At 36.2% G+C, this 12,478-nt stretch overlaps 1 protein-coding gene across 2 annotated transcripts in view; it reads left to right on the top strand.

Annotated features, from left to right (window-relative positions):
- Smc5 (structural maintenance of chromosomes 5) overlaps window positions 1-12,478 on the top strand; it is a 111,735-nt gene that overhangs the window by 53,280 nt on the left and 45,977 nt on the right. For both annotated transcript variants that reach the window (XM_023721918.1, XM_004637163.2), the window contains exons 10-11: window positions 1,367-1,521; window positions 5,254-5,367. In XM_023721918.1, the coding sequence (XP_023577686.1) occupies window positions 1,367-1,521; window positions 5,254-5,367 (269 nt within the window). The remainder of the gene's footprint in view (window positions 1-1,366; window positions 1,522-5,253; window positions 5,368-12,478) is intronic.

Genomic DNA, 12,478 nt, shown 5'->3' with positions numbered 1-12,478 from the left:
AGACAGTCATGCATGTACCATGTGTTGTTCAAACCAGTGGGAATATGTTAATTCTAGAAGTTTAGAATGCTATATATTGTTTGTTGCAGCAACAAATTTTTTTGTAGCCAAGCCAAGTAGTACAATTAAATTTTCTTTTATTGATAATTTTATAAAGTTTTAATGAGCTTTTTAAAAAACACCATTTGCTTTAGCATTTTCCTAAATTGAAGAAAAAGAGGGAGTGGAGGGTACTCAGACATTCTCTTGAATTTTGTGGCTTTCTTTTGTGTGTGTGGCGGGGGAGTACCGGGGATTGAACTTCAGACCCAGCGCTTGTCAGTCAAGTGCCTAGTTTACTGAACTATCTCCCTGGCCCAAAACTTTTTTTTTTTTTTTTTGGCTGGCTCAGCCCACGTGTGGTGCTGGGAATCAAACCACGGTCTCCTATGCCCGCCTAAGCAGGTGCTTTAGACTGCAGAGCTATCTCACTGGCCCCTTGTTTTTCCATTTATACTGATTGTTCTCAAGGGCTCTTTACCTAGGTTGTCAACTAGATTTTTCTCACACTTTTCCTGTGTTGAATAAAGCTAATCCTGAATTCTGTACGTTCCCTTTTTTTTGTGCCAGAATTCGAACTCAGGACCTTATGTTTGCCAGACCCTTTCTTTCTTAAACAGAGTACTCTCTTATTGTGGTAGAGGACATTTTCGGATAACCTCAAAAGAAAAGATATCTGAGAATTAATTTCATTTATTGCTTACATCCCTGGTCTTGATTTTGTTGTGTATATGTTGAAAAGTAAAATTTTCAACATTTTCAACAAAGTGCCCAACTGCTCCTTGAGGATGTTAGGAAACCAGATTGAATGCAGTGAAATATGCTTTAAACTTGGGAAAAGTTATCAGTCAGTCACTGTTGGAACTGCAAATTCTAGCCAGTGAAAAAACTAAAAGCATTACCACACTGACAGATTCTTCCTCTGTAGTTCATGCTGGCCTTCACCTTACTAGGTTGTCCAGGCTGGCACTGAATTTGTGTCAGTCCTCATGCCTACATCTCCTGAGTGCTGGGACTATAGGTATGTACCACCACATCCATCTTCTCAGAACTTTAAAGGCTTCTTGCTTCTGCCTTCTGGTAGAAAAGCTAGCACTTGCCTCATTCTTTGTAGGTGACTTATTTTCATTTTCCATAAAGTTAAGGCCATTTTATTATCCTAGGTATTAGGAAATTTTAGAATAGTTAATCTGGACCAAGTCTTTTTCCACATGTTGAATATTTGCTAAGTAGTATTTATAACATTTAGAAGGGTAATTTTTTGTGTTATTAATAGATTGTTTTATGGCCTAAAGTTCTCATAACAATACTCACTTTCTAATTCTAGATGTGGGTGAGCATATTGTACGTTTTGACAATCTTATGAATCAAAAAGAAGATAAACTGAGACAGAGGTATCGGGACACCTATGAAGCTGTTTTATGGCTGAGAAGTAATAGAGACAAATTTAAGCAAAGAGTTTGTGAGCCCATAATGCTAATGGTAAGAAATTTACTTATCTTGTAGAATCTTTTGGTTTTATTATTGCAGTAATTGTAGATTTCTGTTACAAATTCTTAGTCCTCTTGACACCTTTTCTAGTGTGGATATGTGACATAGCTGATCTAGGTCTTAATTTGCATATGAGGTTTATAAAAGTCTTGTGATCAGTGAGGTTAAGTAACTATCAAAAACTTGCAAATGTTTTTCTGGAAAAAAGCCGTATGAAACTTGACATTTACTCTCCATGAATTATGTATAAAATTATCTTGATTAGCTGGTTCTTAGTATGTGATAAATTAAAACCTGCCATGGAAGTAGAAAAGTACTATAAATAAAAAAAGTTGATAAAGGAACTTGTAATCAGATAGGTAAGGAAATCACCTGCTGTACTCCAGGGCAGTCTGAGAATTTTGATAATGAAACATTTATTAACATTATAAAGTATCTGGTAGCTGATGTTCGCGGGTCAGCAAGATGAGGATAAGAGGCCAAGAATGATTGTACATACCCATATCCCAGCTTGTTATGAAGCCAAGGCAAGGACATTATCACAAGTTGAAGGGTAGCAGGGCAGTTTATGAAAGATTAAAGGAATGAAAAATTACATTCTTTGATTATAATGCATTAGATACAGATATATAAATTTTGAGAGTTGCCCAGATAAGAATTATTTTCGTGAAATTTTTTGGGGGGTGGGGAAAGAATTGATTAGTCAGGCATGTTGACACATGCCTGTAAGCCTAGCACTTGGGAGATTGAGGCAAGAGTGTTACCATAAAATTGAGGCCATCCTGGTCTACGTACCAAGACCTTGTCTCAAGAGAGAGAGAGAGAGAGAGAGAGAGAGAGAGAGAGAGAGAGAGAGAGAAAGAATGCACGAACCAACCTTGAAGGATTAATGAAAAGTCTTTTTTGTTTTGTTTTTAGCTGTGTGTCACTATGGAGTTCAAGATGGCCTTGAATTCACTGTATATCCCAGGCTAGCTTTGAACTCATGACAGTCCTTCTGCTGTAGCCTCTTAAGTCCTAGGATTATAGGTGTGCGCCATGTCTGGCAAAAAGTTTAATTTGAATCTTTTATTATGTTTTACAGTAGCAGAGATTTATATAATATAGTCTCATTCAGGGATGAATTAAAATATTTTTGCAAGATCAAGAAGACAGTTTCTATTTTGGTTAATAGAAACTTTTGAATAATTTGATGAAGATTGAAAGAAAAGATAAATACACCATTGTCCTTGGTATAAGTTATAATACACATATAATTGTTAAGACTTTTTTTTAATCTTTGAGACAGGGTCTCACTGTGCAGTTCATGCTGTCCTTGAACTCACTTTGTAGCCCAGGCTGGTCTCAAACTCACGATGATCTTCCTGCCTCAGCATCCTAAGTGCTGGGACTACAGGTGTGTACCATCACACCCAGCTGTCAATAGATTTTTATTTCTTTTATTTTACTTTGTGGTACTCGGGATCAATCTCATGACCTCGTACTTGCCAGGCAGGTGCTTATGTCACTGAGCTATCTCCCCGGCCCAGATTTTTATAAAAGTGCCAAATTTAAAATAATATTTTAGAACTTATTAGATTAGTCATCCATCATTTTTCTTACATTAATGTATCACGAAGTCAGATTACTAGTTGACATATATTTATATTTTAAATTACACTTGAATCTTTAGAAGAGATATCTGCGTTGTCATGCTTCATAGAATAACTTCACCTTTTCTATCACCTCTGACCATCCTTAACCTTTCAAAGGACTATTTGAAATGTTAACACCTCTGTAGGCAAGTTAGCAATATGCAAGCATGTAACTTGTCACCTGGGAATCTGTTTCCATGATTTTTTTTCTTTTTTCTTTTTTGCGGAACCAGGGATTGAACTCAGGCTCTTGCGCTTGCCAGGCAAGTGCTTATTCTACTGAGCTATCTCCCCAGACCCTGTTTCCATGATTTCTAACAGTTCCAGTCTAGAAGTTTAGAAAAGGTTTATTTACAGATGATATATTTCTTACAGTGATGTTTCTAATAGCAGACTGATGGGTAAAAGAAGAAAATTTATGAAGTTATCACTTGTTACTCTACTCTTACAGTGAGTACTACCTAGACATTAAAAATATAGGTATAGCTCTTGTAATAATAGATCCGACATTGTTCATGAATTATAAAACAGGTTTCCTAATGGGATATATAGAAAATTTTATTTTAAAATTGTGAAACAAGAAGCTGTAATCAACCACCAGATCATTTTGGACTGTATCTCCTTTATTTCCCTATCATTTGTTAAAACTTTGTAAACTGTGACTATGAAGTTCTTTGAAAAATGTGGACAAGTATTTTCTTCAATGATCTCATGAGGAGAGGGAACATCTAAAGAAACTGGAAACTGTAAAAAATCAACGAAGTGCCCAACTGCTCCTTGAGGATGTTAGGAAACCAGATTGAATGCAGTGGAATATGCTTTAAACTTGGGAAAAGTTATCAGTCACTGTTGGAACTGCAAATACTAGCCAGTGAAAAAACTAAAAGCATTACTACAGTGAACATATGAAATGCATCAAATAATTGACTAGCGGTGTAACCAATTTACGCAAAACAAGGGCTCTGGAATCTGAAATGTAAACTGTCTCTTAAAAATAAACCCTGGGGGAAAATGATAGTGAGATTTAAGTCCTAGGCTAGATTGTCCATAGCTATTTTAAAAATTACTTATTTTGATAATATTGTGGTTACTTCTATCCTTTCTGTAAATTGGAGGGTGTCTACTTACATTTCATTCGTTTCTAATAAACTATCACCAGTTTACCAAAAGAATTAAAAAAACAAGACACTAAAGGATTATAGTGCTTATGCCTTGGTGATAGGGTTTTAATTTTTTGTTTCTGCATCTGTTTTCCCATTTTTCTGTATTTATTGATGCTCTGGGGCATGGTTGCACACAACTGTAATCCCAGTACCCATAAGCTGAGGCAGAAGAATTTCAGTGAGTTTGAGGTTAGCCTGAACTAGATAGTTTCTCTTGAAGGTACTAATAGTTTCAGTTAAGCTAGCAAGGCTTTTTAAAAATTATTTTTATAAAGATTTTTCTTTAAATTTTTTGCTCTTGGTATAAGTTATAATTCACATATAATTGCCAATAGATTTTTTTTTTTAAATCTTTTTGAGATGGGATCTCACTGTGAAGTTCATGTTGGCCTTGAGTTCACTTCATAGCACAGGCTTGTCTCAAACTCGCACTGATCCTCCTGCCTCAGTCTCTTGAGTGCTGGAACTACAGGTGTGTACCACCACACCCAGTCACCATGTAGATGAAGTTCTTTTGAAGAGTAAAAGAAAAATATTAAATGTTTGGGAAAATTGGGAGCCTAAGACAGGAGGGTTGTGTGCTCAATGCCAACTTTGGTTACATAACAAAACCCTATCTTAAAAAACAAAAAGTTTGGAAGAAAAAGATATGAAGTATTTATGTTCTTGGATCATAGTCTGATACTTCCAAATGTTTTCAGTGAACTGGCTAGAAAGTAACTGAAGTTATTTCTTAGCATGGAAAGTGATATGCGTCTAATATTAAAATCTTGACTTTTGTTTATATATTGGTTGTTTCTAAGTAGTAAGTTAATTTTTTATTTGTCCTAGTACTGACATGAATCTGATTAAATACAGGTTATATAGCAACATGTTATTATAGTCAGTGGATTTCCTGAAAGTCAACTGATTTTCCTTCTGTTTAGATCAACATGAAAGATAATAAAAATGCCAAATATATTGAAAATCATATTTCATCAAATGATTTGAGAGCTTTTGTGTTTGAAAGTCAAGAAGATATGGAGATTTTCCTCAGAGAGGCAAGTACTGACCACAGTACCACTCTGGTTCCCTTGGCATTTATTTTTCAGTAAATTTTTAGCTTCTGTAGAGCCAAAGTGGTTAACTAATTTTACTAACCTTAACTCTTGTGTAAAATTACTCATTTTGCTAATTTCTTTTCTGTTTATGTAATTATATCAAAGTACATTTGTTTTCTAAAAGGAAAACAGTACACTAATTCCACCTATAACATTTTGAAATTATATGGAACCAATTTGAATTTAATTCAAAACATTTTGAAATTATCAAATTAATTTGTTCTAAGAAAAAAGCATGATGGACCTTAGTTTTGGGATCACTTTTGCATGTGTGTTGGAATGAACTCAAGTTTTTTTTTCAAGGGAAAGTTGCTTATTAATTTAAATTTGATAGAAAAGAAGAAAAGTCCTATATCTGTAGAAAACCACCAGTGACTGACAATCCAAGCTACTGAAAGGCAGCAAGGATTGGCATTCAAGAACATAGGCCGTGTGGTTAGGCTGCTAGAATTTGAACCCTAGCTTTGTTTCTAACTTGTAAATTATCTAGCATCTGTGCCTCATAGTTCTCCATCAATGAAGTGAGGTTAATGTTACCTGCTTCAGGAGATAACTGTGAGGATTAAGTTATTAATGAATATTTAGCATAGTGCTTATTAGCTATTGCATGTTGTTATGTATTTACTATATCGTTAGCTGTGTATGACACTTTCAGCTATATATAAAGATTTCTTTCATTTAGTAAGATCTCGTTCTGCATTTGCTCTATATTTCTTTAGAAGGCCTATCTTAGTCACTTTTGAGAATACCAAACTTAAAGGATGAGAAACTTATTTTGCCTCAGGGTTTCAGAAGTTTCAGTCCATGATTGTTGGGTTCAACCACAGAAATGATGTTGGAGGGCCTGCTGCACAGGAATGCTTTTCACAGCATGGTGCCCAAGAAGCATAAAGAAGACCAGAATGACAGGCATTCCAAGCATGACCCTACTATTACACATTGCTATCTTCAGTGCAGTTGCTTAATTCACAGGTATCAGCATATATAGGTAGTCAGGGTGAGAATCCTACCAATTAACTGCTAGTTTCAAAAACATGTTGAAGATTCTCAGGGTCATTGCCTTAACCATCATGTGCATATAAACGTATGGTTTTGCCCCTGCCATATTTCCTAGCTTTTCTCTTTGCCCTCTCTTTGTTATTTAATTCTTAAGTTCTCACTTTCCTTTTAATTGTGTTATAACTTTCTGTTTTTATTTCTTCTTTGGAGTCCTTAGGCTAGGGAGACTACAATATTTACACATGTGGGTCTGGTTTATTTCACTTGTGAGTATATCTTCAAGTGGCATCCACTTCTATATGAAGGCTTCTAGTTTATCATTCTTTGTAGCTGAGTAATACTCCATTGTATAAAAATACCACATCTTTCATCCATTCCTCAGGTGATAAGCATTTTGGTTGCTTCCAAAATTTGGCTATCACAAATTGTGCTACTATAAACATAGGTGCATATATATCACTGTGATACGATGTTTTCAGTTCTTCTGGGAAAATTTCCAATAGGGGAATAGCAGGATTAAATGAGATTTCCAGTCCTAGTTTGATTTTTTTGTTTGTTTTATTTTATTTTTTGAGACAGGGTCTCACTGCAGTTTGAGATGGCCTTGTACTCACTTTTGTAGCACCCAAGCTGATCTCAAACTCTCAGAGATCCTCCTGTCTTAACTTCACAGAGTGCTGGGATTACAGACATGCGCCACCATGCCTGGTTCCAGGGCACACAGTAGGCACTTGGCAATCTTGGGCTGAGACTGCATTACGTGTGGGGCTGGGGACTGAACTCAGGTCCTTGTGCTTGCCAGAAAGCTGCTTTTGCCTCAGCCATCTCCCTGGCCCTCTAGTCCTGAGTTTTCTCAGGAGTCTCCACACTGATTTCCATAATGGTTGCACCAGTCTATATTCCCACCAACAGTGGAAAAGGTTTCCTTTTTCCCCATAGCCTCAATCCTACGGATAACTCACTACTATTATGGACTACTGGACTATTGGATTATTTTGTTGAATTCATGCATCTACAGTATTCAAATGGCAGTGGACTATCCATCTCTGACAAAACTAAATAAAAAAAGGGAATACAAATGAAGGACCATTTTGTATCTGTATATTCAAAATAGGATAGATACACAGCTACTTTCTCTTAATTCAATGAGAAGAAAGATTTGTACTAATAGTGTTTAGACAGGATATCATGTCTACAATTTTTTTTTTTTTTTCTCGGAACCGGGGATTGAACTCAGGCCCTTGCACTTGCCAGGGAAGCGCTTATTCCACTGAGCCATCTCCCTGGCCCCTTACGTCCACATCTTGTACTTCGAATAACTGCGAAGACAATACAATAATATGCAATGTATTAATTATTGTAACTGTCCTACTAACCTGTTTTGAAACTGTCTCATTGCTATTTGTTTCTCAGTAAAATTAAAAAGAGGAAGGGAGGACCCAGAGAGGAAGATACCCCTTGTAGGTTGTTATCTCAGTGACCCACCTCTTAACAGCAAGTCAGTGCCCCCATGATCCAGTCACCTTGCAAAAGCCCCACCTTTGAACATATGAGGCTCTTGAGCAACATCCTAGATTTAAAGCACAACAAGGCCATTATGGTTTGTGTCTGGATGGAACCCAAAGCCTCATGAGGACATAAGGGGTGGGCTTTATGAAGGAGGAGAAATCTACAGTTTGTGATAGTTTTGTTGTCTAGTGCTGTGGTTGACACTGTGAGTGTTGTACTGTTTGGCAGGCAGCCTGTATACAGTATGAAGGAGCAGAAGAAACTTGCTCTTCCTCCCTTTTGCCCCTTTTGCTCTTGTATGCTTTTGCTGTCTTCTGCCATGAACAGTTGCCTCTCTCCCATGTGCCATTCTGCCTTGGCACCAGGTAAGAACTGAAACCTCCACAAACCATGAGCTAAAGTAACTTTGGGTGTTGAGTATTTTGTCTCAGCAACAAGAAAAAAGTAACCAAGACAAAGGCCCACAAGGTTAGATTTAGATTTTGTTTTGTCTTGTTTCAACTTTGCTAACTTGTCTAAATGAGGACAGGTCCCTAAACCAGTTCAGGTGGTCCTTTATCTCTCTGGTACCTCTTACTTTCTTTGGCTTCAGTCATAGGTCCTTACTTTTAGATTGGGAGTGACAGAAAATGAACACAGAGGTGATAGGTAATAAAAAAGCCTGATATAGAAAGTTGTAAAATGAACTCTAACATGTTAGTTTTTTAGATTGTTGAAACTTCTTAAGCCCAGCAAGAGTTATTGATGTGATGTCAGAACTCACTAAAGAGATCACTTACTTGGGTTATATACCTGTGAGACCCAGAGCTTCTTCCTTTAATAGCCTGTGGCTTTATGTGTGCACTTTAAATGGTGTAGTTTGTTCTGTATAACTCTCCCCTATAATTGTGTCTACTAGAGTACTCTTTTGTATCTTTCATTAATTTAAAAATCATCTTTATAAATTTAGCCATTTTTACATACTACCGTATAGTAGTATATCTATTATAATGTTGTGCCCTCTATCAATTACCTTGTTCTTTATTACTCAAAATACTCTAAAAGAAACTGTCATTACCAAATTAGAAAATAAATAATTTACAAAAAAATAATAAAAATGTTAGTTAGAAAGATAATAAGTAGTAAAGGACATACTGACACTGTACGGCAACTTTTGTCTTTAGAATAATTATAAATATTGAAATGGAATTGAAAATAACTTTTTTTACTCTGTTTTATTTAATATAAACACCAAAAGAATAGATGAAAACTTAATAAATACTGTACGCTAGTATTAATGTTAGAGTACCTCATGACAAGTGTTGTTTCATTCACACCTGTAGTCCCCTATTGATTTTTAAATAATTTCTTGTTTTGAAATTTTCAAACTTAGAAAAGTTAGAAGAGTAACAGCACATGGGCTGGCCATGGTGGCACTTGCCTATAACCCTAGCACTAAGGAGGCTGAGGCAGGAGGATTGCTGTGAGCTTAAGGCCAGCTTGAAATGCATAGTGAAACCCTATCTCAAAAAGATGAAAAAAAAGAGAGTAGTACACAGAGCTTCTATATACCTGTTCCCAAACTCAGTAATTATGTTCATTTTGTGCTGTTGGCTTTATTATTTGTCCACACAAAGTATAATTATTCCTATTATTATATGATATGTGGATTTATAAAAATTACTGTACTGTGTAAAATTATTCAGTAAGAGCCCACAGGGCTTATATACTACAACATTCAAAATATAGAATGCAACACTCAGATGTTTAATGTGATACACAAAAAGGAGGAACTTAATAAAAACAGTAGTGCACTTTTCTCTGTTAAATTGTTACAGTGCTAGGCATCTATAATCCTAGAATTTACAAGGCCGATCCAGGAAGGTTACCACAAGTTCAAGGTCAGCCAGGAATACATAAGGAGGTGTTATTTCAAAAACAGATTGTTGTACACACATAAAGTATGATGCTCTCTTTTGAAATAGACCTAAAATTGGCTTGTGAAAGTGAACATTGGGTGAAGTAGCTTGTGAGTTACTGTGTAATGATAAGACAAGCTGGTTAAAATTAGTGAAAGAGGGCCCAGAGAGATAGTTCAGCAGACTAAAGCACCTGCTTAGGCAAGCTTAGACAAAACACCGGGACATGGTTCAGTCCCCAACACCACATGCGGCTGGTCCCACTCCCAGGGCTGCTGAGCGGGCCAGAAGCTGGGCAGGCGTGGTGGTGCACTGTAATCCCAGTGCTGGAGAGGCTGAAAGCAGCATAGCAACTAGTCTGAGTCTGAGCTGCATGATAGAACCCTGTAACAACCAGATACATTAGAAAAAAGAAAAGAAAAAATTAATGAAAGACTTTTAACTACAGATGTGTTTGTAGTGCATGGTGAATTGAGATAGTTGGTAGAAGTGTGAGGATGTTTGTGCACTCAGGAAAATTTTACGCTTTTTTATAGTTTGGTTTGGTTGAATGTAGTTTCCTGCTTTAATGTGTAGGAAACCTTTTATAGGTGGAATAACATATAAGCAAATTTAAATTCGTATCATGCTCAAATTTTCTTCTAAAATATGAATCACTTGAAATACTTGTTTTCAGAACAAACAGTATAGTAAAACTAATCTTTTTTCTCCTTATAATTATTTACGTGGAGGTACATTGAGACTATATATATCCTGTTCTTCATGAAACTGCAAAGTAGTTCAAGAACGATTATTGAAGGGCTAGGGATGTAGTTCAGTGGTAGAGCACCTACCCAGTATGTACAAGGCCCTGAGCTCAACAGTATTGTCTCAAGTTGCCTCCATTTTCCTACAGATGACTCAGTTATCTTTCTTTATGCTGAAGAAGTATACAGACCACATTTTCTTTATCCATTCATCTGCTGATGATCATATAGCTCACTTCCAAGGTATATCTATTGTGAATGGTGCTGTGTAAACGTGAATGTACATATATCACCGTAATACTGTGTGTTTAACTCTTTAGGAGGAGACCTAGGAAGGTAATAGCTGGGTCAAATAGCATTTGTTTAAGTTTTTTGTGGAATCTCCATGTTGATTTCTGTAATGATTATACTAGTTTATATTCCCACAAACAATGTAAAAGGGTTCCTTTTTCCCTGCAGTCTTGTTACCTGAGTTTTTCATGATGACTATTCTTTCTGGAGTAAGACTGATTAAATCTTGTGTTTTAATTTACATATTTTTTTTTACAAGCCAGCGATGTTGAGCACTTTCTCATTCACCATTTGTATTTCTTCCAAGAAGTGTCTTGACTTTAGTTGCCCATTTTATGACTGGGCCTTTTATTTTGGGGGCCCTAATTTTTTTGAGTTCTTTATATATTGTAGAGTTTAGTCTTGTATCTTGGGAATAGCTGGCAAAAATTTTCCCATTCTGTAGGTTGGCTGTTTCCTTTGTGTGCAGAAGCTTTTTTTTTTTTAATTGAGAAATAAATATGAATGAGACAGTTTCACAGCTGATTAATAGGACAGTTTTGATAATCAATACATTGTACATTGTTATCTTCTTAGTGGTTATCCATAGTACAAGAAGTAGATAGGATATTCTGTCCAAATACTGTTAGTACACCTCTTTCTTCTCATTGAATTAAGTGAAAGTAGCTGTAAATTTATCCTATTTTGTATATATAAATACAAAATGATCTTTCCTTTGTATTCTTTTGCAGAAGCTTTTTAATTTGATATGATCCCTTTCATTTCTTACGCAGCTGAGTTTCTCTTCAGAAAGTCTTGCCTTTGCCTATGTCATCATGTTTTACCTATTTTTATCTTCTAGGAAATTAAGTTTCCGTTTAAATGTTTAGATCTTTGATCTATTTTGATTGTAGTTCAGTACATGGTGAGAGATTTGGCTCTTCTGCATGTACACAGCCAGTTTTCACAGCACCATTTGTTAAAGGAGACTGTCTTCATTCTAGTGTTAAGTTTTTGGCTGTTTTGTCAAAGATCAGGCAGCTCTGCTTGGAGTTTCTACAACCTGCATTCTATTCTATTAATCTACATGTCTGATTTTTTGCCAATACCATGCTGTTTTTATCACTGGAACTTTGTAGTATAACTTGAAGTCTGGTTTTGTTATACATCCTGCCTTGATCATGCTTAGCAGTATTGGTTTTGCTTTTCTAGATTTCGCCTAGTTCCATATGATTTTAGGGTTGTTTTTTCTAGTTCTGTGAGAACTGTTGATGTTTTGGAATTACATGAAGGTTTTTTTGTTTGTTTGTTTTTTTAGGGAAGGGTCTGCATGGTGTTCAGCATCTCACTACTAGATCAAACTCATAGTGATCTGCCTGTTTACAGCCTCCCAAGGGCTGGAATTACAGGCATGTGCCACCACACCCAGTCTCAATTGCCATCTCAGTGTGCCCCAGGGGCAGGGCCAGCAAGGCAGGCCCAGGGATCAAACCCTCTGCCTCTGCGCCTGCAATTTACATGAAATCTGTGTATCAATTTTGGAACTGTGGCCATTTTGACTATATTGGTTCTGTGTATCCAGGTGTAAGGGTTACTTTTCTTTCTTTCTTTCTTTCTTTTTTTTTTTTT

This window comes from Octodon degus, unplaced genomic scaffold (assembly GCF_000260255.1).
Source record: "Octodon degus isolate 3935 unplaced genomic scaffold, OctDeg1.0 scaffold00087, whole genome shotgun sequence".
In the NCBI taxonomy this organism is placed as follows: domain Eukaryota; kingdom Metazoa; phylum Chordata; class Mammalia; order Rodentia; family Octodontidae; genus Octodon; species Octodon degus.
This window is presented reverse-complemented; position numbering and strand designations above follow the sequence as displayed.